Source organism: Aythya fuligula, chromosome 6 (assembly GCF_009819795.1).
Source record: "Aythya fuligula isolate bAytFul2 chromosome 6, bAytFul2.pri, whole genome shotgun sequence".
NCBI lineage: Eukaryota > Metazoa > Chordata > Aves > Anseriformes > Anatidae > Aythya > Aythya fuligula.
In genome coordinates, this window is record NC_045564.1 from 19,078,033 (window position 1) to 19,105,281 (window position 27,249).

At 36.5% G+C, this 27,249-nt stretch overlaps 1 protein-coding gene across 1 annotated transcript in view; it reads right to left on the reverse strand.

The window, feature by feature from the left end:
• Nucleotides 1-27,249, reverse strand: part of MYO3B (myosin IIIB) — a 186,012-nt gene that overhangs the window by 126,660 nt on the left and 32,103 nt on the right. Inside the window, exons 7-8 of the mRNA XM_032190017.1 lie at nucleotides 23,811-23,956; nucleotides 914-979 (exon numbers count right to left, since the gene is read on the reverse strand). Of these exons, the coding sequence (XP_032045908.1) occupies nucleotides 914-979; nucleotides 23,811-23,956 (212 nt within the window). The remainder of the gene's footprint in view (nucleotides 1-913; nucleotides 980-23,810; nucleotides 23,957-27,249) is intronic.

Genomic DNA, 27,249 nt, shown 5'->3' on the forward strand with positions numbered 1-27,249 from the left:
AAAATGGGAAGACACTACTGCATAACTGACTGAAAAACTTACCAGGTATGGGTATTGTAATCCTCCACAAGAAACTATACATACATTGAGATAGGACAGATTAAATGTGGAAACGTACAGGTTTCCAAACCCATCTTAAAAATTCAATAGTGGCCGGCAGTGTTCAAAGTATTTGGTTATCTGAACAGTGTGAACTTCCAGAGTTCAATAATATCATCCCCCATGTTACACAGTTTAAGCTGTATTCAGTCACAATGAAATTCAGTCACAAACAAAGCCCCAAAATCCCTTGTAGAAGTTGCTCTAAGATTTATGAATATAATGCTAACAGCTAGTAAAGTACAATTTCTTAGTTTCATTGTAAAAAAGAAAAAGGCAAAATGAGCATATTTTAGTTCAATGTAGCATCCAGGTAACATGTTACACTGTTGGTACAACTCATGTTCATTTACATATTGAGTATACAAACTGCCGAGCATTTTTAAGGTGGAAAAAGACAACTACTGTGCATCTGGTCTTCATATTCTTATTTTAAATGGACCGGCAGTCATTTTCACTAGTCCATTTTCTCTTTGACACAGAAGTCCACCCCAAAACCATCAAGGCAATCAGGCATACATGTATTATAAACATGTCCCAGGTTTAATAAAAAGTCAAGAAGCAAATCAACTACAGAGTTAAGAAGCTGGGAAACAAATTACATGAGAAGATCAAACTGTGCTTTTTAGCTCTCAAGAACTGAAGAACAGTTTAGAATCTATGAAAAGAAAACTGAAGTTAAAAACCTGCAAAAGTAACAGCTTCATAAAATAAATTCTGCTTTCAGATTTGACACATGCAGGCCTTGCTGAACAAACTAGTTTTAGTTTATTTTGTTTGTTTGTTTGTTTGTTTTTAAGAAAATAAAACTCACTGTGAAATGAAATGATTGAATCCTCTGCACCATTTTTCAGGATGTAGCAAAGTAGGAGGAGGATTTCTGAAAAAAAAAAAAAAAAAAAAAAAAAAAAAGTTTGGGGGGTTAAAATAGTAATGTTTACCAGAATTTTCTCACAAATAGTTATCAAAGATGATACTGGTTCTACTAGGGATAAAATGATGGTCAAGAAAGTAACGCCCAAGTGGTCTATATGTCCTTCAGAGGCAAGTTGGTTTTTTCTTGCTGCTGCTTTTTCATTGACAGTTTTCCTCTTTTCATGTCCTTCTCCTTTTATGTCAATACCTTTGAAGTTGGCAGTCAGTAGAGCTCACAGTGTGCTTTCCAGCATTTCCCTTTTAATTCAGACTGACTCAGAAAAGATCAACTGAGACTGGAAGATTAACCTAGCCATCACACCCTTTTAGCCCTTTACCCCTGATCACTGACTCTAACCATGACTTTTTAAGTATGGATATAATCAAAATAAGAACCACCAAGTTGTCAACAAGCTGTAGGATGTTCAGTCCAGATTTCAACCTGTATTCAGGTTGAATGACTCAGGAGATAGTCTCTCCATGCTGTAAACTCTATTAAAAATGGATGTTACTATTTAAAATGACATTTAGCAGACAGTATTTTTATATTACATACTGTCTTCCACAGAAATTACCTTAAACTCTGATAGGTTCCATGTTACTCGATGTATTATTATTTTCCTTTCTGACCGTTACAGTTAAATTACATGAACATGCAGAGCAAGGCTTATCAGTCAAGTTAAGTGGACCAAATTTCAATGGACAAACCTACAGCAAGAAGTATTCATAAACTGCATATTGCACTATCACCTTTCAAAGTTTTTTTCAGCAGCTTAAGATTTATTAAGTATTGAAGTCCATTTAACTTCTTAAGATTAAACTTTTATTTTATAAAATTTTAATAATTTGTCCTTCGCTGCATTTGGCAGCTCAATACAAAGGATCACGTATTGCTGAATTGGCAAAAAAAATCACATATGACTTATTCAGCAACAGAAACATTCACTAATAGTCTGGGTTATATAATGAATTGCCTCATTTATACCAGGGCCACATTTGACAGCAACATGCTGTTTGGAAACATCTCACAGAACAAAAAGGTAAAAAACATAAACACAATATAAATTAGAGTTGATCTGCATAGCGGTCTTGAATTTTTCACACGTTGATTCAGAGTAGTTCCATTTAACAATTACTCTCAAACAAAACACTAAAAGGAAAATAAAAAAGGAAAAGACCACGTGGCTTTGTTGTAGATGGATCATTTTTGTTCATCTGTATCTACTCAAAACAAATGCAGTCATCTAATTTCACTGCAGGCTGTCATGTTTTCCAGGATGAATATGTTATTACTCTTCTCTTTTCTTATAGAAGACTCAGGGAACACAATTTTCTTCATGAAGTGAAAAAATCCAGAATACTTAAGATGTGCATCACTTATCAATTTTATTATTAGAAAAAAGATATGATTGGTTATTTTCAATTACAATAATGTTTCAGTGCTCTCTTCCATTTACCAGGTTCATATACTCATACACATCACAGAATGCGTGGCTGTCTATGAGCGTAAAAAAAAAAAAAAAAACAGCAAAGGATTTCAAGAGATACTCCAAGACAAAAACCTTATATTGAAGAAAGGTAATCTTTAAAAACCTCTTTCTCTATAATGAAAATGGTTATCAGTCCACACAACCTACATGCATGACCTCTGGAAAGAGCTTTAATAGACTCATGGCTGGGGATTGCACCAGTTATGCTATTTATGCTATCTTTATTTTGCAGGAATAGCACTCTATCTGACAACTTGAGTTCTGGTAAGAACAACTTTTTATTGTACTGCCTAAAAGTACAATGCATTTCTTTTTAGAATGATACCAACATTTTGAATTTCACTGCAAAATAATTCATTTTTATAGAAGCTCAGTTACTGTTCACGAAATATGTAGATTCATCTTTCCCCTTCAAACTGTTCTTAAAGACCTTCCATGGTGCTAACTACGGTGCTTACAAAAAGCATATTGTTTGGAGGCACTATTAATCTTACAAGTATCTTCTTCAAGGAGGAAAAAAAAGACACATGGGTACTTACATTAGTTGCAGGTGTTATGATGGAAACAGGTGGGATTTCATCATAGAACAGATGAGCAGAACAGATGTCATTCAGGAAATACATTTAGTCATTGGCAGGTTAATGATTAATGAAGTAAGTCATGTTTTAACCACACAGAACATGCTTTGTCCAACAAATAACTAAGCTACTAAGCACTTGCTGGTAGCTACTGAATACTCTCTCAAAGGTGGCTGAGTATGCTACGTGCCAAATTGTGAACTGTGGACACAAATACACAACCAAGGAATCTGTAATTCTAAAGATTTTCTCTTGAGCTTGATAACTTTTGTGTTGTTGATAGAATATGATACATTGTTCTTAATTTGTTTGTAGTAAGATCACAGAATTAGTAGTCCTTTGTTCTCAAATCACTAAACTGATGCTTCGAGTACCCCATCTATAAAATTGGGCTAAATGGATCCAGAAGCTTAACTCTTTTAACATCTATAAAGCACATTGGTGCCCTCAGGTGAAAGGTATTACCTAAACGCAAGGTACAAAATAGGCTCACCCTCTTCTGCCATTATGCCCACAAAGAATTTCCAGGAAGGGGCATAAGAGGGTCAGTTAAGCTTCCCCAGCATCTCTTTACCTAACACAACACAAAGTGTGCTTCATGATGATGGCAGAAAAATCCATCGCTTCCATGGCACCTCCAGAGCTGGTATCACTTAAACCCAACTTCTAGTCTAACACAAGATGCCAGATATGGAAGGGCAACTCACTACCAAGAATTAAAGTTGTTTTGTTTGTTTGTTTTGTGAGAATACTAAGTCCTTTGCAGTTTGAAATTAATAATCTGTTAAAACACCTGCAATTCATTCCGCTTTAAAGATAAAAGGTAAGACAACCCATACATTATCAGGTGCTAAACTACAGAGAAACACAACACTTGCCTCACCACTTTGGCTTATCAAATTTCCAACGAAGGCCATTTGCAACTCCAGATTATATTAAATACAGCACATCGAGTTCTATGGCTTTTGTATCCTTGCATCAGCTGACATCACTGAATTTCAGCAACATCTGGCAGCTTCTACAGTACTCAGAACACATTCACAGAAAAACTGAAAGCTATACCTCTTGTTAACTTGCTACCATAATTTACTCTACCATCTTCATATAAAATCAGAACACTGCATGCAACCTCTCAATCACCCTTGCCACATATACAACAAGCTGAAGGACAATAGTCTTATTTTCTACTACAAGAGATGAAAATTAGGAGAAATAGATACCTTATTGGAAAAAAGTGAGTGTAATTGGGCTTGCCTTTTGAAAATGTTCTTGTTTGAAGCAAGATGAGTAATCAACCATTTATTTCCCAACATTGTGTCTTTTATTCTTTCTTTCTGTAATTCATAATTAGTCATAGAACTGCATGCTCTATTTCCTTAGGCAGATGTATTGCTCTTGTGAGGAGCTGGTCACATACTCTCATATTCAGTGTCTTCCATGGTCATAGTGATCCTGTGTCTCAGAAAGAGTTTTGCTTCAGTAAGGACTGCAGGATTCAGCCTGTATAAGAGACCTCATGCAGAAGCACAGTGTTCCTTAGAACACAACGACATTAGTAAGCTTATCAAACAAGAACTGCTGCTGAATTCTCAATGATACATGTACAGTTATGTGCTAGAAATAGTTTAATCTGTCGAGCTTTATGTGTTCCCCATCATTCAGCCTGCCTCCAAAGTCACAGCTGGTGAAACAAACTCTGTCATTTTACCACAATAAGGCCAATGATGCAGTTCAGTGAACACCATTCATCCTTTACAGTAAGCTGTGAGCCTAATTACAGAACACAGATAATAGATTTTTATTGGGAAAAGGAAAATAAATATTTTCATCTTAAAATACATCTATCAAAAAACATAATTAAAATTGAAAATACATTTACTATTTTTTAAATTACTTCAGTAAATTTAGCCACATAAGCCAAACCAAGATAGGGCCTCCAATGACCAGATTGTATCATCAGCCTACCACGTTGTTTCTAATGAGGAATTAGCAGATGAACCTCCAACACCTGTCACCGTGAACACACCCTGGCAGTCACAGCCCCATACATGCATGTTGCAATTTATTTATTTTTTAGGCATACTGAAATATAGCAACCAGAGACAATAGTTCTGTTGACAGTTGCCTAGGTTTACAGGTAGGCAGATTTTACTTGAAATTGAACCATTTGTCCCTATTTCCAAAAGCTAAGAGAAAAAGACATAGAAACAGTAGAAAGTTAACCATATATAATGAGATCTTCCTACAAAAGGTTACATAAAACAAATGGTTTGTATTTAAGTAAGTTAACATTTGACATTACTTAGTACCTGACAAATTCTCATAGTTTCAAGTCCTATTCTGCAAAGCATCCCCACATTGGGTAACTTACTGAAAATACCAAAAGGATTCTCAACCAGACTCAGAGGATTTCCTGGTTTGTGGCCCATTCAAATCAGTAAGAGGTTTCCATTGATCTAACTGAATAATTCATATCCTAAACACTCCCCCATTCATCTGCCTCCTACTAAAGCCTACTCAAGTTTGATTTACTTTCAGTATTATATTTCACCAAAGTTCACTCAGTAGGAAGCAAGGTACTGCCTTCAGCTCTGTAAGACTAAGATAGAAACTGCAGTTTCCAAGCAGGAGTGAAGAATCAGCACAAAATCCTCCCATGTATTTGGAGGCAGGCCTTTGAAATTACTTGTTCAAAAGCGGATGGGGTGGGGAGGGGAACAGAGAAAAGGTATGCTCCTGCCAAATTCACCCTCCAGCCACCTCCTCACTTGGAAATGATTCACTTCTGCTTTGGACTAGTTTCTCCTTTTCCACTCCACTTTCCTTTTCCCTGAAAGGACTGTTCTACTCATATAAATATCTAGTACTAAACTGTTAAAGTACAACTTCAATTCTTATCTGCTAGAATATTAAAGGTGTATCTACTGAAATGATGTGGAAGTGCCTTAATTCTAACAAGGAGAGCAAGGATATGCTGCTTTAAACCAAGAGCAAAACCTGCTATGGGAATGTAGTCAAAACCTACCCAGGAAACAGTTAAGAGAGAGCAGAATTCAAGACACTCCTGCCTCATTGCTGAAAGAAAAGAAAAAAAAAAAAAGTTCTCCTTGCCCAAGTATTTTGCTGTCTTTTATTTACAGAGTTATCTGGTATTTCCCCCTTCACTGGAATGGATGTACTCTTTGTTTCATAGGCTGTACATAGTGCTAAAGTCTGTAAAACAAATGTATATTGAGTTTAATGTTAAATTGACAAATACGGATAAGAGACTGGAGGATCCTAATTACTAGAAAGGGTCTAAGTTAGCAATCCACTTTTAAAACTTTTTTTTTTTTTAATAAAGGGTCCTGATCCAGTAAAATGCAAATTGAACATCTGCTTACATTCTTTCTTAGAAAAGAATGATGGCTCTGCATTTTGCGATGTATAAATCCACACTAGCCCTCTTTTGGTTGTGATTTTACGTGACTGTTTATTTTGATGCTGCTAAGTAAGCAAACCAGTGGATTAACAATGAACTACAGGTCCAGCTGTAAAACAAATATAAAACCATAAGTGAAAAAAAATATCAACTACCTCTTTAAAACACATTTTAATGAAGATTTATTCACAGGTCTCCAGCTTAGAATATTTCATCAGCCAGCATAATAATGAGCAAAAATAAATGGTAAAAGATAGTCAGTTCCAGAATTATGCACAAACCTCCTTTTGATTTTCAAGATTCATTTTATGCATTGCCAAAAGAAAAGCACTTCAGGAAGAATATAAAGAGAATATAAAGAGATGTCCTAAGAAACCTCCTTCACAGGAACAATCCTGTGTTCAAAAAGGTAAATATAAAAGTCACCTTTAAAGTAATGAGTGTGGAAATAAATAATGTGCTAAGCACATCAAATTATTTTGAATGTCAAATAACCGCCTTCAGAAAATGCATTTTTAAAAAATCTCCTTTTCTTTCCTTTTTATTTATTTTTTTTTTTTTTAACTTTATACAGACAAAGAAAATGAATGAAAAAGTATTGTGAAGTGTTCTGCTTGGGAACATCTGGATTATCTTTGACTTTTTCCCTTGAACACTGCAATTCACAGGCCACTGGTTTCAGTCAGATTTGGCAGCTGCAAGGTTTCATTAGCCTTTTTCAGGACTTGACAAGGCATCATTTATTCTTGTCATTTACTCTTCAGTTTCCAGTTTCAGTTTCTGGTTTCACTGAGACAGAAACATGTATTTTATTTCAGAAATACTTTTTGATGGAGGTGAACTCACACAGTTTTGCATTCCAGTGGTCAAGCTTTAAAACAGACAGCATAATTATAATTATGCTTTGTCACCTCATTTATTCACAGAAGTTTCAGAGAGTTAAAGAGGCACCAGCAAATTAACAGCAATTGAAACTGAGGAAGCAACAATAGAGATTTTTATTTATAATTGCATCTTAACTGCAATACAGTATTTTGCTTTTCTATTAAAACCATGCCTCTGTCAATTTGCAAAGCAAGAGAACTGAGAGTTGTGAAAGAAATAAAGATGGGACTATAATATTTCTGTGCCTGGCTGAAATGCATATCGTGTTGTCTAGACACTAAAATTCTGTAGCTGGAACAGTAGGATACTGCAATTACACTGCATATTTGTAGAGTTGTCTTAGAAAATAAAGCATCTTAAAGTGAAACTCTCATAGGTAAATTTCTAAGGGCAAGTCCTCAATTGTACTTGTTTCAAATCCCCACTGTACAGCAGCTAGCTTATGAGGCCTGAGTAGGCCACCAGCCTGAGGTCCCTGCCCAGTGGAGCAGGTCCACTCTTGGAAAGCTAAAATTTGGCTCAACAAGAAGAAGGCTAACTGAGATGCTGCAAATTGTTTATCTTAAGTGGAGGAAAATGAACTTATATGACTAACGTAAATAAAAGGTCTTTGATAATTTCAGACAAGCAGTTAATAAGAGATGACTGAGATATAGTTAACATGAAAATGCAAGTGGAAAAAGCAAGAAACGGTCAGAACTTGGGATACCGTTACAAAAAGAGAAGCAAGATCATCCTCAACGAGGGTAATTTCACTCTGTGATTCCAGAAGCCAAAAAATACTAACCAGAATATTAATTTTCATCCCAAGAAGGCAGCTTCATTCAGGTACTGAACGAGGAATCAGAATATAAAATTTTCTGTTCCAACCACCTCTGCCAGTAAACTTCTGTGGTACACTGGACAAAACTTTTTGCTACCTGTACTTCTTTACTTGTATTTCTTTATCTGATTAATTTGGCTTTTATTTTCAAAGAAGAAGACACTTTCTTATCCCTTCATTTCTGAGAGAGAAATGAACCTTTTCTTAGTTGAGTCTCTATGGAAATATGAACAAAAGCAACAATAACCTCATAAAAGAAGCTTATTACTATATGCTTGATACGGCTAGTACTGAATTCAGTCATTATGGTTGATGAGAACAAGCACCTACACTCTGCATTTTCAACAGGAGACAAGGATTGTTCTTTATTCATGCTTTTTATGACTCACACCTTACTCAGTGCTTTCAGTTTAGTCTGGCTCATACCATTTTAAGAACTGCTATTATTCTGATACCCTTACCAGTCTGGTTCAGAAATGAATACTTACAGATGGAATACATTAGTTAATGGTGGCACATTTCCAATGAGCCATTGGAATCTTTATCATGGCCCTTGTAAGAAATTCACTAAGTACTGAAGCATAAAGAATTGTACAAGACCTGTAAGAATACCTTTTTTATTTCTTTTAAATTGAATTCTCTTACAAGATAACACACCTTCTGAGCATAAGGACTGTATGTGGATTGGAATTAGTTTCCTGACCTATTCTTTCCAATAAGCTCGCTCTCAAAACATTTGAATTTTGGTCTCCCTTATAAAACGTTATATGACTCAGGAATCCTGGTAGATTATAACTGAAGTGAAAACTAATAAACGCAGGTGACAAGCAAACCAAGATCTCCAAATGCAAAGAGTAGTCTCTCTCAAAAAAAAAATTAGGAAAAAACACAAGCACCATCACTAAACACTCTGAAGAGACCAAAACATTTAAAGCAGCACAGTGATGAAACATTGTTGGAAGACAGAAAAGAGCTGACATAAATCATTCTGCGTGGGTTAAGAGAACATTGGCATCTGACACAGGGAGATGAAACAAGAAAATAGCCAAGGATGTAATCTAGGAAACAAAAATACAATACAGACCTTTTAAAAATAAATGCTTTGAAGACTGTTACTTTCGTGACTACTACAGAATGCAAACTACCACATGATAGACTGCAATATCCTGGGAATGGGTAAAAACCCCAAAGCAACTGGTGGTGAAAGAATGGACAGGAGGAATACTTTAAAATAAATAAATGGGTATGAGACAAGCACATTGTTCAAACTGTGGAAGAAAAAATTCAGGTGAAATTTGTGTGCCCTAAAAATTGTTAGATTTTTGCCACCAACTTTAACTGGGAAAGGATTTAATCTTCTGTGAACATCAGTAAAAAAAAAAAAAAAAAGGTGTAAACAATGTGCAGAATGCAATAGCAGTAATTGTTTTGGATACAAAAATGTGTTTCAGGTGTCTTTTTCTATAGTAAATATTAACATACTGAACAAGAATCCGAATTACAGCATGGTTTTATCTTTAAAATGTTAAAAAACATCAGGTACTTATGTTCCAAATAAAGTCAGCTGTGATCTACAATCAAACACTCTTATACAATCAAACACCTCAATAAATATGTGGAAAAAAAAGCATTTGTGTCCTTTTAGACACCTAACAACAATTAAGCTATGCATAGTCATGTTTTCCCCAGTTTTTTCTGGAGTGCAGAGTTCTGACAGATTTATTGAGATCCTGAAACTGAAGTTAGATATGCTTCAAAGAGAGCTCTCACAAAGAGTATTACTGCATATTTGATTTGAGTGAGCACTAACTGTATCTGAGAGTCTTTTAAAAAGTCATCATAGGTTCTACAAGGCTTAAATAGCCAATGCAAGAATCCAGTGAGGGGAGATAAATTGTTTGTTTGTTTTAAAGCAAACCTTAAAATAAATGAGCTGAGAAGTAAAATATTTTTATAATAATAAAAATAGAGGAAACAATATAGAACACAAACCTTGCTTCTTTCCTAAATGTCCTCTCAGTAATTGATTATGAGGAACTAAGAGGCGATTACATATGTTGTCATGACATGAGCATTCAAATAAAAACAAACAAAAAAAAAAACAACACACGTATCATGACTAAACAGAGAAGAAAATTACACTTTCACCAAGTCAGATCTCTGTTTCTGTTCCAGCATAGGATGTTTTGTGTTCTTTTGGTTTCCCTAGACAGTTCAAGCAGATGCTGCCTGAAGAAGTCTGACACATTTGCATGCTAGCAGCAGATCATGGTTCATCAACTTGCCCAATAAAGCTATCTTCTTGTAATTCAGCACATTCTCACCCAGCGCTTGGTCTATTATGTGAATAGTCTGGTAGAAGAGAACCTGATTAACTTATATTGTGAATGAAGAAACCTAGAAGCAGCATTTTAGCTAATTTAACCAAACTAAACTGCATAAAATCAAACCATTTTAGTCAGCCAGGTAGAAAGGTGAAAGTTGTTACAACTATTTTTTCCTAATATTCTTAGAGACTGTGCTGCTGAACACCGAAACACTGACACACTCTCTCAAGAGGAGAGATGCTTCTGCCCTCACAAGGTTACAAAAGCACCATCTGCACAGGAAAAACAAAAACAAAAACTTAAGCACTCCCTTACCAAAACCACAATACTTGCTTTCAACCAAGCTCCCCTCTGCTCTCAGACCAATCTTGTTCTCCCCTTTGCTGTGTGTCTGACTTTCTAGCCACAGTCTAAGACTTTCTTCTCCTACAATCATACTGCAGAAGACAACACCGTGTCCTCCTTTCAAAAAAGGTTTCATCAGGCAAGCCCCAAAATTATCAGTTCTCTCATACATGCATCACCAACACTTCCGATCCTGTTTTAAGCAGCTGTACATACACAGACTCCCAGTTCCAAGCCCAGAACAGACCAGCACCACCATCTCATACTTGACTTATTTTGTTCATCAGGGTATGCATGCCTGCTAAAATACTGCTCCCATAAAGTGATGTATTTTGTGTTTATTTTTTTCTAAATACAGCTTTCAGTCATTGATTTTCATCATTCACTTGCCAAGCAGATTAAAGCGCCAACCTTAAATACCTCTATCCTAGAGAAAACCAGAGCTATGCTCAAATTGCTTCTAACTTCCTCTTGGATATGTTATAAAAATACTGACACACTTTTTCAGTATAACAGAAGTAGTTCTCATTAAAAATAATCACAATTTTCCTGGAAAATTCACTTGGTTTTGGTCAGTTCCACCAGCTTCTTTTCCTGTCTTCTCAGCTAATTTTATTTCCTTTTTTTTTTTTCTTTTATCTTTTGCATGCCCTCAGTGCTATTTTATTTTGGTTACTAACGACCAGAATAATTAGTCCAATGATTGTCTCATTCAGACTCGATAAAGAAGTGAAGTATTTATCTTCTAACTGTATACTACTCACATTTCCACTTATATACCTGCATGTATGACAAGAATCTTTTTACCCTAGCACAGACTAAGGCAGGCTGGAAGACCTCTGGACGTCTCTAGTTCAACCTCTTGCTTAAAGCACAAGCAGCTCTGAGCTCAGTTCAGGTTGCTCAGCACTTTATTCAGTCAGGCCTTCACAAAGGGCATTCACTATCAGTCAAATAGCTCCGTGTAAGTACTGGTGCTGTCACAGGACCAGACTTACAGACCAATTCACCATATCATTATCTGTCACTTTTTTCCTCCTCTTCTCCTCATTCTCCTTTCCCTGCCTGCTATTTCTTCACATAGTACTAGTGTAATGTTTGTAGACCTGGAATCCAACAGTCATTTAGTCTGACTACATTTCATATGTAAAAAGTGGTCTCCCTGCACAGGATGCAGTAGTTCATCTCTTGCCTGAGAGTTTTTCTTGTCCTTGCAACAGTGGTGAAAACTTGCATCTCCTGACCAGATTCTTGAGAGAAGCTGCAACACAGCTATAATCTAAATGGCCTTTCATTATCATAAAATAAACCTATGGAAATCATTATTAACTCCCTGAATATCCTAGTTATCAAGATTTATAACAAGTGTCTACTCCAATAAATATTTCTTCAAAATTTTTATGAGTTCTACCATATGATTGCACCTATGATAGGAAAGAAATATAAGACATTAATTGTTAATAGTAAATGTGTAGATATGCCCAGTGCATTATTACTGCACTAATCATGAATAATGATTAAATATACTGCATGGAATTTTAACATTAATCAAACTGAAAACTGTAACAAGTGAATCAATATATTGCAAGGCACAGCTCCATTTCACCAAGCATGTTTGCAAATAGTGTGATTATTTGTTATTCCGTATTTTTGGAAAAGACTTTAGAGGCCAAAGCACATTGGTATTTAGGGACTTATTATTAGAAAAATAAAAAAATAACAATTTCACATTCCTTGCAATCCTAAAGATAAATACAATCTTGCTAGTCTATGACTACTATCTAAAAAGATTGGCTTCCATTTTCTTCTGCTTCTATCAGTCAGTGAATTAATTCCTTTACAAATATGAACATCAATATTCTATTTCTGAGAAAGGCATCCATTTTTCAATTACATCCCATGAAAGCCTTTGGTACTGTGAAATGTGTGAGGTGTCTTATTCCCTCTGCAGTACCAAAGTATGTGAGCAGATTATCTTTTTTCAAGCAAAAATTTAATTTTTTTTTTTGATTCATTATAAGTGATGTGAGCTACTGAACTCCAACATTAACCATAGGCTATGAGGTATGGTTTGGAAACTCCCAGGGCTAATGGTTTGAAATCTTGTTTCATTTCTTCAGGATTGCCCTCAAAACACAATCAGATCCATATTACCCTCCTTGAAAAATCAAGTTCTAACTTGATCGCAAAGACACAAGCATGGCAGGTTGCCTGCAAAGCAGCAACAAGCAAAAACAACCATCCCAGCAAAACGAGAAGCTTAAAGCACAATAACTCTCCAGAACATAACTGTGCTTTGTGTGCAGCAACCTATGGGTAAACATGTATGCAAAAAAAAACAAACAAACAAACAAACAAAAAAAAAACACAAAATGTTTGACAGACACATCACAGGTAGAATATGCAACTTAAATCTACACATACATTCCTAAATTGCCATTTGATGTGGCTTTAACCTGAGACTGTGTTCCAGTGTTAAACTGAAAACTAGAAGACAACTTCTTCGCAGCTTGCCCTTTTACCTCCATGACTCAATGATAAAGATTATCACAACTTACTAGTAAAATGTTTCTCTCTAAAACTGAACTACACACAGATGAGAGATACTGAGGCCTGAATATCCTCCCTGCCAGCATTATGGCACCTGTCTCATAGCAATTATGAATGGGAATATATCTTTTTCCCCTATACAACAAGGTTTTAATTCAAATGTCACTTTCCCCAAGGCCCACTGCAGGAAAAAAAAGAAAACACCTCTCCGGAGCAAGCATGAAGATGGATATCGTGCTAGGCCACTGCTGACTGGCACAACCACAATGTGAAGCAGGCTGAAGAAGGATGCCTCACGGCCTGGGAATCTAAGGGAACCACTCATCCAATATATTCCTCAGGCGGTGCTGTCTGCAGGTCTCTTAGGAACCTAGACTTGAATGCAGAGCTTTCCTGAGCAAGTTAGATGTGGGAACATCATCTGTCCTCAACTGTGGGTGAGTACCATCCTCAAAAACAACATAGGGCAATTTGTAGCCTCTACGTACAATTGCAATACTTGCTATTTGTTGCCAGCAACAGGAATTCAGCGTTTTCGTCCTTTCCAGTATTCAACGAATTTAACACAGTAATGAAGGCTGCATTTACCTGCAGCTGTTCCAAAGGGGGCTGGGTGGGGTGAGGGGGAAAGATGAGTTGGGTTTACACAATTTAAATCCTGATGGACGATTTTGAAAGGGAACCATAATGCAATTTTAACAGATTCTAAACAGCTTGCTTCATGCATGCTCACTTAATACTGAACCAAGACATTCTTAAAATTTCAAGCAGGGAAACCTGCTCTGGTTACCTTGGTGATAAACTAAAGACAAAAATTGCACATAATTGTTGCTGATGTCACTGCTCCCAATTGTTTCCAAGGTTACGGAGGATCTCAAATAATTGTGATGTTTCATTTCTAGACTGTATTGAAAGCCCATTTTCTGTTCTCAGTAAATTGTTTAGTGCTGCAGGTAATCTATCTAAACCCTATCTAATAAGGCATCAGCAGCCTCTCAGCAACCTCTAGTAATGATGTAGATTTATATGTTGAAAGTGTAGCTACCTAGTTCTTTACTGAGCAATTTGAGTCTGAGATTATCTCAATTATTTTTAGCCTAAGAATCTATTTCCATAACATAGTATATTAATCAATCATACAGAAATATCTGAACAGAAAATGTCTTACTGCAAAGCAATATTACATGTGAATTATCTACCTAGAAGGAAGCTGTTCTCTTGGCTGAATAGTGGAAAATTGGCTGTTAACTATTTATAACTGACTGATTTTCCCACTCTGTCTTCAAACTCATTTCAAATGCAGAGCACAAGTACTTCCCTGTACTAAAAAAATATTCAGCCATTCTACACCTTCTTCATTACAACCGCTATTTTACCATGCACCATAGCAAGAACCTCCTTAAAATTAGTAATTGCTGTATTGAGGATTATTTTCTTGCCCTCACAACTACAGGACAACTACAGACAATGTTGTTAACTACTGGGCTTCCATGTAAATTGTCAAGACATGAGAAGTTTTGAAAACACACTAAAAACAATCTATTTTTCATTTACATAATTAAAACAAGATTTTGTAGCTAGCTCAACTCCATAAATCTAAGCTACGTTTAAAACGTTTAAAATCCTCACTACTCCTGAAGGAGACAACAGTTAGTGGATGTCCATCTACCACCTCTCCTTGTGCTGGATGCGCCTTTCATCACTTGACTGCTCTCAGACTGAAGGGCTTGACCTCGTCAGCATGAAATTTTCCACTAGAGCAAAACAAAATGGCACTTACTGTATCTTAGCTGTCTGCTATTACTTATGCAATGGATTTTGAAAAGTAGTAATTTACTTCAGAAACTGGTTGACTAAAACAGTTTACGTGCATTTAATGCATGAAATGAATGGCATATGGAGTCACTAAAACCATCTGCTAGGCATGTCAGCTTCTACCTAGAGCTCTGAGAGGGTTAAGAGTGCAGTACTGAGAATAAAACAGAATACGAGATGATTCTTTTCTTGTTTGCTCAGAAAATGGCTAAAAGCTGGGCATGTTTATTTTCACGATTATTCATTTGAGCTTCTCAATGAATTCATTTCAGCTGCACACATTTTAGCTCTTGTGTCTGTAAATTCCTTGCATGTTCTAGCAACAGATATACTGGCAGGAATGTTTGCTGAAACAGCCTGTTTTAAATAAGCAGTGGAGAATATAAATATAAAACAATGCCCTTCTACTTGTAATTGTCTGTCTTGACCAGAAAGCCAGCTGGAAGAGAGACTTAACCAATCACAAAATGGCAACCACTATGTAGGCAAAGTCCTTCCTAACAGCTGAAATAGTAAATGTTTATAACAGGCTATTCAACAACAAGCCACAGAGCGCAAATTACTTGCTGAAATTAGTCTGTGAATACATCTGAGGAAAGAATGTAACTGCAAAATCAAAGTCTACTTGCAAACAATTTATGAAATGGAATAGAAAGACAAAATCAGTAAGATAACATATGCAACTGTATAATTGTTTATGTGATAACTAACTAGCTAGAGAAATACAGGAGGGAAATTGCACCAAGATGATTTAACTCCAGGACTTAATCTCCACTATCTCATGCAGTATACAGAAAATGTTTATAATATTTTGCCACTTTCTCAAATATATTAAAATGGTATAAGGTAATGAGGAACAGTTTTACTGTGATATATCTGCTAACTGCATATACGTCCGTTTTTAGATGTATTGCCAGACTTAAAGACTAGTTATCAATACATATTTGATATGTTCTTAGACACAAACCGTTCTCTCTGCTTTTTAGACACAGATGATGTAAGGAAAATACTACTACCAACCACTCATTACTCAGTTCAACCCTGGGAAAAGTCTGTTCATGTCTGATATTGAAACTCTAGGACACACTTGACTTTTACCAGTTTATGTACTTGCTGGAAATGACTCAGTAACATATAACTTCTATACATCTTTAGATGGACAGAGTCCCTAATCAAGCACATTTTGGTAATGTTGTAAACTGTGAGGCAATGTGATAACAGTAACATTTAAACATCTTGTCCTCTTAGCACTCTTTCCCCATGGAATTGATACATGTTTTGTCAGATTATACGAACAAAATACCAGGACATTCACCCATCTTGCTCCTTGGCTTATCTGAATATGGACCTGGTTTCTGCAAAGGAAAACCCCTGGCTTCAATTTTCCCTTTCCTTACCACCATATGATTGAACACTTATGCTCAATGGGTAGGGGTACCTACAGAGACAAACAACTTCCAACTCTCCTCAGACTCTGTTCACCAAGGAAAAACCAAAGAGGCATTATAAAGCTTCAAAAAAGCTGTGCCAAGAGCCCCTACAATTATGCAGTAAAGGACAGATGAAGGGAGAACAGTTGATATAGTCCTGCCTTGACTCAGTAAGGCTTTTAACAGTTTTTCACAAGAAACTGACAGAAAAGCTGATAACAGATGGCCTAGATGAGCAGACAGTGAGTTGGACCAAAAACTGTCTAAATGACCAAGCCCAAGGGTGGCGATCGATGATTCAAAGTCTAGTTGGACATCAGTAGTGTGGCGTACCCCAGGGGTGAATATTGAGTCCAGTCCTGTTCAGCATCTTTACTAGTGATCAGATTGATGGGGCAGAGTACACCCTCAGCAACTTTGCTTACAATACAAACCTAGGAGAAGCAACTGATACACCAGGGAGTTGTGCTGCCATCCAGAGGGAAGGAACCTCAATCTCACCTACAAGAGAAGGGAGACGGGTGCCTTCTCCAGCTTTCAGAAGAGCAATACTTGACAGATGAGAGGAAAAATTAATTCAGTTTCTGTTAATGGCAGCTGCCAGTGAGCCTAGAAATTCGCTCTAAATTTACCATATCCCTGTGGTAAACAGGGTAACAGGATAAACAGGATGATTAAAGAGACAGATCCTGAAACAAAGGATCTGTGCAACAGGGTCTAAAATCCTCACTTTCCACTGGTATATATACCCTTTCCAGACTACAATGTACATTGCTTATCTCCTCTTTGCCATGTTGTTTTTCATAGACATAAATTTTCTTTTCAAAACTTCAAATCACTGCTACCTTAAGAGATAACACTGATACGATGCAACACTTCTCACAACGTTGTTTGAAGAACTTATGCATCTATTTTACTTCAAAAAGCTGAGGTCTAATAGCACTTGACAATCTTTTACTTTGTATTATTTTGCCAAAACAGACACACCTAAGTAGTGGCAGCAGATGGAAGAGGTTAAAAGTATCAACTCCCAAACTACCAACTTTGTTAGGCCCCCTTCCATTCATAATTTAGACCCTTCTGTTGAAGATTTGAAAATATATTCCTAGACAGATGACATGTTAACAGAATCGTTTCATGGTTCAGTGTCTTCCCAGTATGATTTATCTCTATCTGTAGGCACTGGAGGTCCCTTTTCAGGAGATTTATGATTTAGTTCCAAGAATTCGTTTTGATGAGGGACAATGTTCACATCATTGTAAAACAGAACAATAACATTTTCTCTAAGATAATGTTTCCTTTCTTACTACCATTTTTAAGAATAAGACTTGAGTATGTAGTATCAAAACTGTTTCCAAAACAGTGCACATTCATATAGTAAAGTGTTCATGAATGAGAAAGGTTTTAAAAATTTCCATTAATCCATGAACACACATCCCCTTCTCTTCCAAATCCACAAAGTAAATACAAAGATTAGGTCCAGAAGGCTAGTGTCTAATGAAATATCTCACTTAAAATTTAACTGACATTTTCTTCTTCTCTCCATCTTTGCTATCAGATATTCTCTGTAGGACAAGAAAAGAGGTTAACCACTGAAAAATGCTTAAGCATCTGGCCAACAGCTCTTGCCAATACAAAGTTAATGTTTCATATCTTTTTTTTTTTTTTTTTTTTTAAAAAAAAAAAAAAAAAAAAAGCAGTATTTTCATAAATGTTCAGCATCCAGCATCTCCTACTATGAAACAATGGTCAGGTTTTCAGAAGAGTGCAGCACATTGGAGTCACCTATTTTTCATGCCTGACTTCAGACACTCAGTAAATTCTGTGTTCACTTGCCCTCTGAAATTCAGTTCTTTTCGAGATAAATTCAATCTCTAATCATGTTTTCTTTTGCTGGACTCAATGAAAAGAAAGCTTTACATTGTTCTGCTCAAACAGATTTCTGGTAGCTGCAAGATGGAATACTAAGTGTGAGAAACAGCGCATGTGATGCCCCTTCTTCAGGGCAAGGATCATTATTGTCAGGTCATCAGTGAGCATATGTCATCCACATCATACTGGAGGCAGTTAGTAGTTACAGTTTAAAATACACTAAAAATGGAGAACAGGAAGTAACACATCTGTTTGCAGCCTGTCAACTACTGCTATTTATCTATCAGAAGCATTTATGGGCCTTCTACTAGAATCTTCATAATAAAACCCTTACCCTGAACAAGATGGGAGAAGAGAACTGCAAATAAGAAAAGCTAAGTCCTATTCTGACAAGACAGTTGCTGCTCATGTTGAGGAGATGTAGGAGACAGACAGACATGACTGAGGCCTCGTTATCTAAAATGTCCTGTTAAGAACTATCTTCAGTCAAAAGAAGCACTTTCAGCAGACAGGATCCAGATCAGAGACAAAAGCATCTGAATCAACGTCCTTCAGCAATGCTATAAGGACAGAGATGTTAAAACTACCAAATAGTTATGAAAATACAGAGCTAAGAACCTTAGAGCACTGACAAAGAATGCAGAAATCAGGTATGTTGGTGCCAGTTCAGAATTTTCCATGTTACTTCTCTTCTGGACCAGCTGCCAGTCTCATTTGTCAGCTCACAGGGCTGACACTACAAGCCCTGTTGTTTCCTTATACATGTAGACACTATCTTGTACAGCAAACTATAAGAAAATCCTAATTTAAACAGTCTTTCCATGAGATACATAACTAGAATAGGATAGAGAGAATGTTTATAGCAACTAGATATGTTGTTTTTCACTAATGTCCTCTGAAGAGGTGAACGTAAAGTATTTGAAATAGAAATATAAAGATAATTCTAGATTTAAATGGGCATAAGGGGCCTCCCCTTGCACCAATGCCCAAACATGTGCAGGGGTCCTATGATATACATGCAGACATGCTCCTTTGCAGACCTCTAGTCTATTAAAACCGGTGCTTTGTACATTCCTGGCTCAAGCTACAGAATTGAGACGTGGACCTGTGCTAGTTGGAGGTGATAAACTAAACAGAAATCTGAAGTTTTGGAATAAAGATTTAATTCCTCCACAGAGTTTCCTGTGGATTGAAATTTAACTATGCTTTGCTGAATATTGCATTTTCTAAAGCAATGTCACTCTGACCTTCCCTACTATCGTTCTAACTGCTGTATAGAAAGAATAGAAAACTGTAATTTGTTACCTACTGGAAGAACATTTATGCTTTGTAACTAGTACCAACTGAATTTAGTACCTTATTTGCTTCTTATTTAGAGAATCCAAAAAGCATATCATGTTTGACTACTGTTATCTTTTCCCATTTTCTTGCTTAAAATAGCATAGAAAAAAACATAAAAGCCTAATTGTGTATCATCTGCTTGCACAAGTTGAGGTCAACACAGAAGGACAGAAAGTGTCTCCAGAGATTTTGGGGGTATGTAATTGCTGAGACACGGTACAAAATAATTAATTCATTGGTTGATTCAAACCTTATAAAGTCAAAGTAAACTGCACAGATCTCATTGCAATTCATTTAAGACTAACACCTAGGTCCATAACTCACCAAGCTGATACTCAAAGCCAAGGCTAGCAGCGCACCTACTGGCTGTCCAGAAAAAAATCCAATAACTAAACCAACAGAAACTTAACTACTTTAGTTTCCTACTTGGGAATGGAGGAATTCTGTGGAAACACACATACAGATTTTATTATCTAGTTTATTATCTATTAACTATCATTATTTAGCAACTAACATTTTAAGGTACATTCATGAAAACATATTATTCACTCCTTGGTAATAAAAGTTGTGAAGTATTGAAAAGTTTTCTGCTAACATAAAGAAATCAGCAGCATAAAAATCAAACCAGTTTAGCACACTGAAAGTAGTATAAATAGAAAAGTACAGATCTATAGTAGTCAAGAATGTAAGGGAACAAGGAAACAATTTCAGATAACTCTGCCTGAGTGATGTCCAAGTGTCATATACTGTGAATGTCAATTTCACCCCTTCTTCTTGAAACTAAGGTCAAAACAATCCTATCATCAAAAATTATAACGGGAGAAAACACAGAGAAATCAGATATATGCAGGAAGTCAATAACACACGACATTTATTGCTCATTATTCTTAGTATGTTTTTATGCTTTCAGACAAAATGAAGCTTGACTGTAAGGTTCCAAAGTTACACCATCGCTATAACATGATGTGGTGCCGTGTTGTTTTAGTGAATTTAGTACATTAGTAATTGAACAATAGCTGAAACCTGATTTGCCAATTTCACATCAAACCCCAAGAAACCACAGCTGAAAGAGGAGTGGTTATTAACAAATTATATTACATGTCTCTGTCAAACAGTAGAGTATGGGCTCATACACAAAGCTGGAGTTACATAAGACTATATCCTGACACAGAAGTGATAGGATCTCAGAATTAGAAATGTGCACCTTAATATGCCCCTTCAGCTCCACTGAACTCCAATAGTAACGTGGCTTGAACGACAAATAGCTGTTCTAACACAACTTCAGAAACTGCTAATGGTGACTTCCCAGTTGAAAGCTAAGCCTAGCTGAACAAGTTCTCCATTCTCACTATACCCCTGAGGTGCAGTAAACTCCAGGTTTCAGCTGAGTGCTGCTGTCACCATCATGCACTGACAGTAGTCACATGAGTGAGCCCTTCCTTCATCTCACCAGATGTGCAGAATTATGGCTTGATTTAAACTTCTGGTGGAGGTTTAAACCCTATCCTCTTATAAGGCAGCCAAGGTTTATCAAACAGAGTTAGCAAGTGGCACGCAAAAATAAAAGCAGGGATTTCTTCCAATAAAAAATAGCTAAACTATAGACATTCTTGCTACTACACGTTATTGTACTTAAGAAATTGCATTGAATAAATTCAGAGATGAGAAACCCATCCTGGGATACTAACTGCCTGAAATGACCAACTGTCTTAACATTTGCATTTACAATCGTGACATTAATTATCATGAAAACAAAAAGTGTAAAGATGCCAGATCTCTGAACTTTGAGGATTTGGGATTGAACTGTCTTGGAAAGTCAACTGCAATATAGCAGATTAATTCTAAACTATCAAACTAGTATAAAAGGGTGTCCTCGTTTCAGCTGGGATACAGTTAATTTTCTTCCTAGTAGCTGGTATGGTGCCATGTTTTGGATTTAAGATGAAAATAAGTTTGATAACGTGCTGATGTTTTTGTTGTTGTTGTTGAACAGTGCTGCCCTGGGGGTGCACAGGAAGCTGGGAAGGGACACAGCCAGGACAGGTGACCCAGACTGACCAAAGGGACATCCCACACCATGTGGCATCCTGCTGAACAACAGCACTGGTGGGGTTGGCTGGATGGGGGGTACAGGCTCAGGGACAGGCTGAGCAACTGCATTGTGAATCACTTTTTTTTGTATATTCTATTATTATTATTATTGATGTTGTTTTCCCCTACCTTTTGTGTCCTATTAATCTGTCTTTATCTCAACCCACAAGTTTTACTTTTTTCCCCCAAATTCTCTCCCACTGGGGAGAAGTGAGCAAATGGCTGCATGGTGCTTAGTTGCCTGCTGGGTTAAACCATGACAGAGGGGAATGCACTTTCTCTCTCAGTATTTACTCTCTCTCTCTCTCAGAATTGACTTCAAACAAGAACCGGGACAGAAGCTCTGTTTCCCATACCCCAGGCCCTTATGCCACTCAGCACTGGTCCACTTTATCTAATTTGAATGCAGTTACCAGTAGCAGAGCATAGCTATAGCTTATAAAACACAGAGCAGAAGGAAATCCCTTGACTTATAAGCATAAAAGACTTCTACCATTCTATTAAGTAAATGTACCCATTATTTATTTCATCAAAACAGATAATTCATATTGGTTTTGCTGAGTTATATGGAGATGCAACAGCAAATAGGGAGAGAAACTATAGACAGAAATCAAAGCCCCCATATGTCTTATTCTATGTATCACCCTATTGTTTGCTGTTGCTTTATACCATTGACATGACTTCTGTCCTCTCAAGCTGTTTTGAGCACTGATAAAATTTATAGATATCGCTTTATTAATCTGAAGCCTACCTCACTGTCCTAATTGCCAGGATCTGTTTTGCACTTGTGCAAAGGACACAAGATGAACTGCTGCTTCAGTATGAATAATTTTGGAAAGAGTGTTGGCAGTTCATGTCTGGGCTGGGGAGAAGGAGATAACTATATGATGCAGAACCTAGCACAACTGCATCTGCATATAAATAGACTTAATCAGAAATGCAAATTGCAATCAGAAGAAATTTTAAAAGCCTGTGATAACTGAGCAGATAACAAAAGGTCAAACTCTCATATAGCTGAAGGTTTTAAACTGTTATCAGTCAGTGGCAATTCTTTCTTTATAAGCAAAAAAAAGACAAGTACATGCCAGTCTGTAACCAGTGGCAGACAAATTCTTGATATATTTCTCCTATTAATACAACTGTTCTGTCATTAAACCCTATTTTACACTGTTAATCAACTTATTCAGGAAGCATCAATGAAATGAGAACAAAATGAAAGCAAAAACAGTCATCATGAAGTAATGCAGTTAATTTACATGACCACACACGGAAGCAATTTCTATCTCCTTTTCATATCCATGTGTGAGGATCCAGATTGTCAAATCTTAACATTCTTGGGTAAATGAAAAAATAAATGATGACTAGTGTTTGCTGCAATCAACAGACTGTTTCATAGTATGGTCAAAATTGCGTGTTTTTCTTCCACAGTAAAAGCAGCCTAAGACTCTACAAGAATAACATTGAAAAACATTATTCAACAGTTTCAAATGTTGGCTTCTTCCTCTTTTGGGAAAAAAAAAAAATCGATAGTAGCTAAGAAAAATACATTTGAAGAAAGGTACGTAGATATTATATGATTTTACTTACTAAAATGAGAGTATAACAAATGTTATTATACATCATTTCAAGGTGGTCTAACCATAAACCAGTCTAAATTCATGTAGAAGTCAGGCTGAAAAAAAAAGTCTTGACATTACACATTTTTAACGTGTTACCTTATAAGAGATTCTTAGGATTTGAAGCAAAGATGTTTACCAAATATTCCTTTCACCTGACTAGGTTGCTTTTGAACAAACTAGTGAGCGAAGAGAGCCATCTAGTGTCATACCTTGGAATTTTAAAAAGGGTTTTCACCGGATGCATGTCAAATAAAGGAGGGTCTCCATCCCCCAGCTCAATAGCTGTTATTCCCAAGGACCATACGTCACATCGAGCATCATATGAATAGTCATACTGCTGTTCACAAGCAATGACCTATCAGCAAAAAAAAAGAAAACAATGCATTAACCTAATGCACATTTCAGGCCATCCTAGTATGACACATAACTCCACCGAGTCACGTCTAAAATCCTAATTAGATTTCAAATGCATATCTTTGCCTGCATATCCCAGCTGGGAAAAATCCCACAAAATGTAACAGTAAATTAGAACTTCTTAGTTGTTTTTTTTTGTTTGTTTGTTTTGGTTTGTTTTGTGTGTGTGTGTGTTTTTCCATTTATTTATCTTAATACGGGAAGATCTGTGGAATGCTTCAGATACTGATACAAAGAAATATGCTGTACTAAATTCTGGTTTTGAAAACACTTCCTACAGAAACCAATGCAATAGCAGAGAATACTATTGATGTTATTCTTACTAACTTCTATGACTATTCATGAGGATAGACTGATTTGCACAGCTGTTTTTTAGATAAGAATTTTCCATCAATCATTCCTGCCAATTTTGGTTTGTTTGTTTGTCCCTACTAGGACTGAGTAGTTAAAAAAAATAAAAAATCTTAATTAACACATCATGTACCTTGTCTAAGACAAACTGAAATAACAGGAATCTCTCCTTGGACATCACCAGAATTTTGTATCACAAACCTAATGCAGACTACCAGTTAACCAATTGCTTTCATTGTAACCAGAAGCTAACCATTAGATAGAACCTGGAAACAATTCTGCATTTGAACATGAGATTCAAATTCAAGTTTAGCCTTTATCTTTGCAACAGACTCGAGCAAAAAATCACAGCTTCATTGCCTTTCATTCTATCATGATTTGGAATTCTGTCTCAAGTTCACCTTCTCAAATTTAACCAATTATATGAACTGCTATGAAAATGTTGGATCCCTGCATATTGCTAATATCTACTTCTGTGATTTTTCCTTAAAGTTTTAAATATTGTTGCTAATTTGTACTTGAGATAACCAGAAACTTCTGATAGTATGTCCCAGGGTGGATGTATTTGTGTTCCTGTAAGAGGGTTTTGTTAGTTTGTTTTACACTTGTGTTACTTCCAATTTCTGTGCTAGGGCTTCAGTTTAGGATAGTGCTTTGCAGCTTTGCAGAGTAAAACCTGCAAGTCAGCATCCCAGGTAGCTGCTGGCAGACAGTCACACAGAGCCTGCTCTAAGAAAACCTTTCCTGCAGAAGATCCTGATTACAAACCAAGCTCTCAAATACTTTCTCCATAAACTCCCCTAACAGGGGAGCTCCAGGTTCTGTTCCACAGGCCTACAGGGCCTGCCCATCTTTTGCTCTGGAACTCATGACTCCATCACTTACTTTAGCAGAAATCAGGGGTGTTGCACATACTATTTAAAATACTACAGCAATGCATAAGCAATGCATATGATTTTTTTTTTTTTTTTTTTGGGGGGGGGGGGGCAGTCAGTCACTAATTAATTCTCTTCTCATCAACAGAATGTCTTGAGTGAAAGCTCTGAAGTATTTCTTAGTTCCTCAGAGAGTTCATTATAACCTCAATTTCATCCCAGAGATTCCTCATCTCTTGAAAAAAAAAACGAGTTTTGCAGTGCAATAGGCAGATGCTATGCAACTCAATAAGTCAGCTTTAAACCACCAGTCTCATTTCAGAGGCTTACATGATAATTTCATTTCCTTATACCATGCCTTAAAGAGAAGGAAAAGAAATGAAATTTGTTGTAGAAACTTGTAAGAAAGTCAGTGTTGAGATCCATCAGCAATATTGAAATAACTTGTTCTAGAGAGGCCACTCTTGGCATTGGCTGCAATTTCCTTCAATGCAGTTTTGCCCAGAGGTTGCAAGGGATACTTGTGTTTCTTGATTGTTTGTTTCTTTATACAGTTCCCAAAGCATCTGTATACCCATGGACACTTAAAAAAAAAAAAAAAAAAAAAAAAAAAAAAAAAAAAAAAAAGTCATGCAAGTCTGATTCCAAGGTCATGACTCATAGAAAGCTGAAAATGGTTTATCCCTACGTGACTAATGAAATGCACTTCCTTTTTTAATATATGAATAATACTTATCTGCTTGTTTGAAAAACCATTAGAGCCCATCTCCTCGCAGTGATTATCTCAGAAGTTGCCTGGTTCTCATAATTGTGCTGAGTCCTTTGCAAATACTTGGCTATTTGTTCTCAAACTTTATGAGGCAGATGAATATATTTTTGTTTTCAAGGGAAGGAACAGAAGCATCTGCTCAAGGTCACAATGGACATCAGCAGCAGTGCCAGGAACATAGCTGAGCTCTCCTGCATTCAAAGACACCACCACTCTTTACTCTATAAGCACACTAAATCACTTCTAAGTACATAGCAAGTTTTGCCATTGGCTTGTATCTTAGTCTTAGAAGGTTTAACAAGCTACACCAAAACAAAATGAAAACAAAGGGCTTTGCATTTGCGATGGATGATGAAGAGAAGGTATACTGGCACTGTTGGTTAAAGAAGAAAAAAGTCTTTGAGTTTCTCTCAGCTTCATAATATATTACATATCAAACAAAGGGAGAAGAATGAATAAAGCATCTCTGGATGCCCTGTGCTCCACCACTAACAGCCACACCTTCAGTAAATAGAGCACATGGTGGTAAAATGACACTACTGCAAAAATACTGGCACTAAACACTGTCAGATTCTCATCTGTTCTAGTAACAGAGCCTGAAATGATTGTTTTAGAAAAATATTCCCCTTAATTTACATTGTCTTTGTTTCCAAAACTCCAGCCAAGGGACTTTGCTAGCAAGTACCTTGTAGACAGTTAGCATGGCTATAGCGAGACCAGCCTTACAGAAAATGTACAAAATGAACTGTTTTTCTGACACTGCACACGCAGCATGTATATGGCTTTAACAATCACTTTGGTTTGAAATAAGTTTTACATTTCTGCAGAACTTATTATTAGAATCTTACCATCTTATGCGCCACTTATAGAAGCACCAATGGTACTAATTTTTATTTTCAAAACAAGAGTCTGATTTTACAACTTTTTTCCTTGATGAAAGGTCTAAATGGAGAGTTCGCTTTATATGTTGGATAGTGGACAACACTACCTCAAAACAAAGTCTAAATAAGAAACAGTTCTCTCAGTCAGAGTTTACAAGCTAAGCCCTTGGGAATGCCCCAGTTCTGTCTTGCCTTTAAAACCACTGGAACTCCCTGCAGAGCAAAAATCTCTGAAAGACAAATAAAAAAGGAAAAATACCATTGACTTATCCTTAATTATGTTCCTGTCTCTACAGGGAACTCAAAGAGACTTATTTTTTGGGACCATCTGTCCTTTTCAGTCAGAGCTCAAACTGCC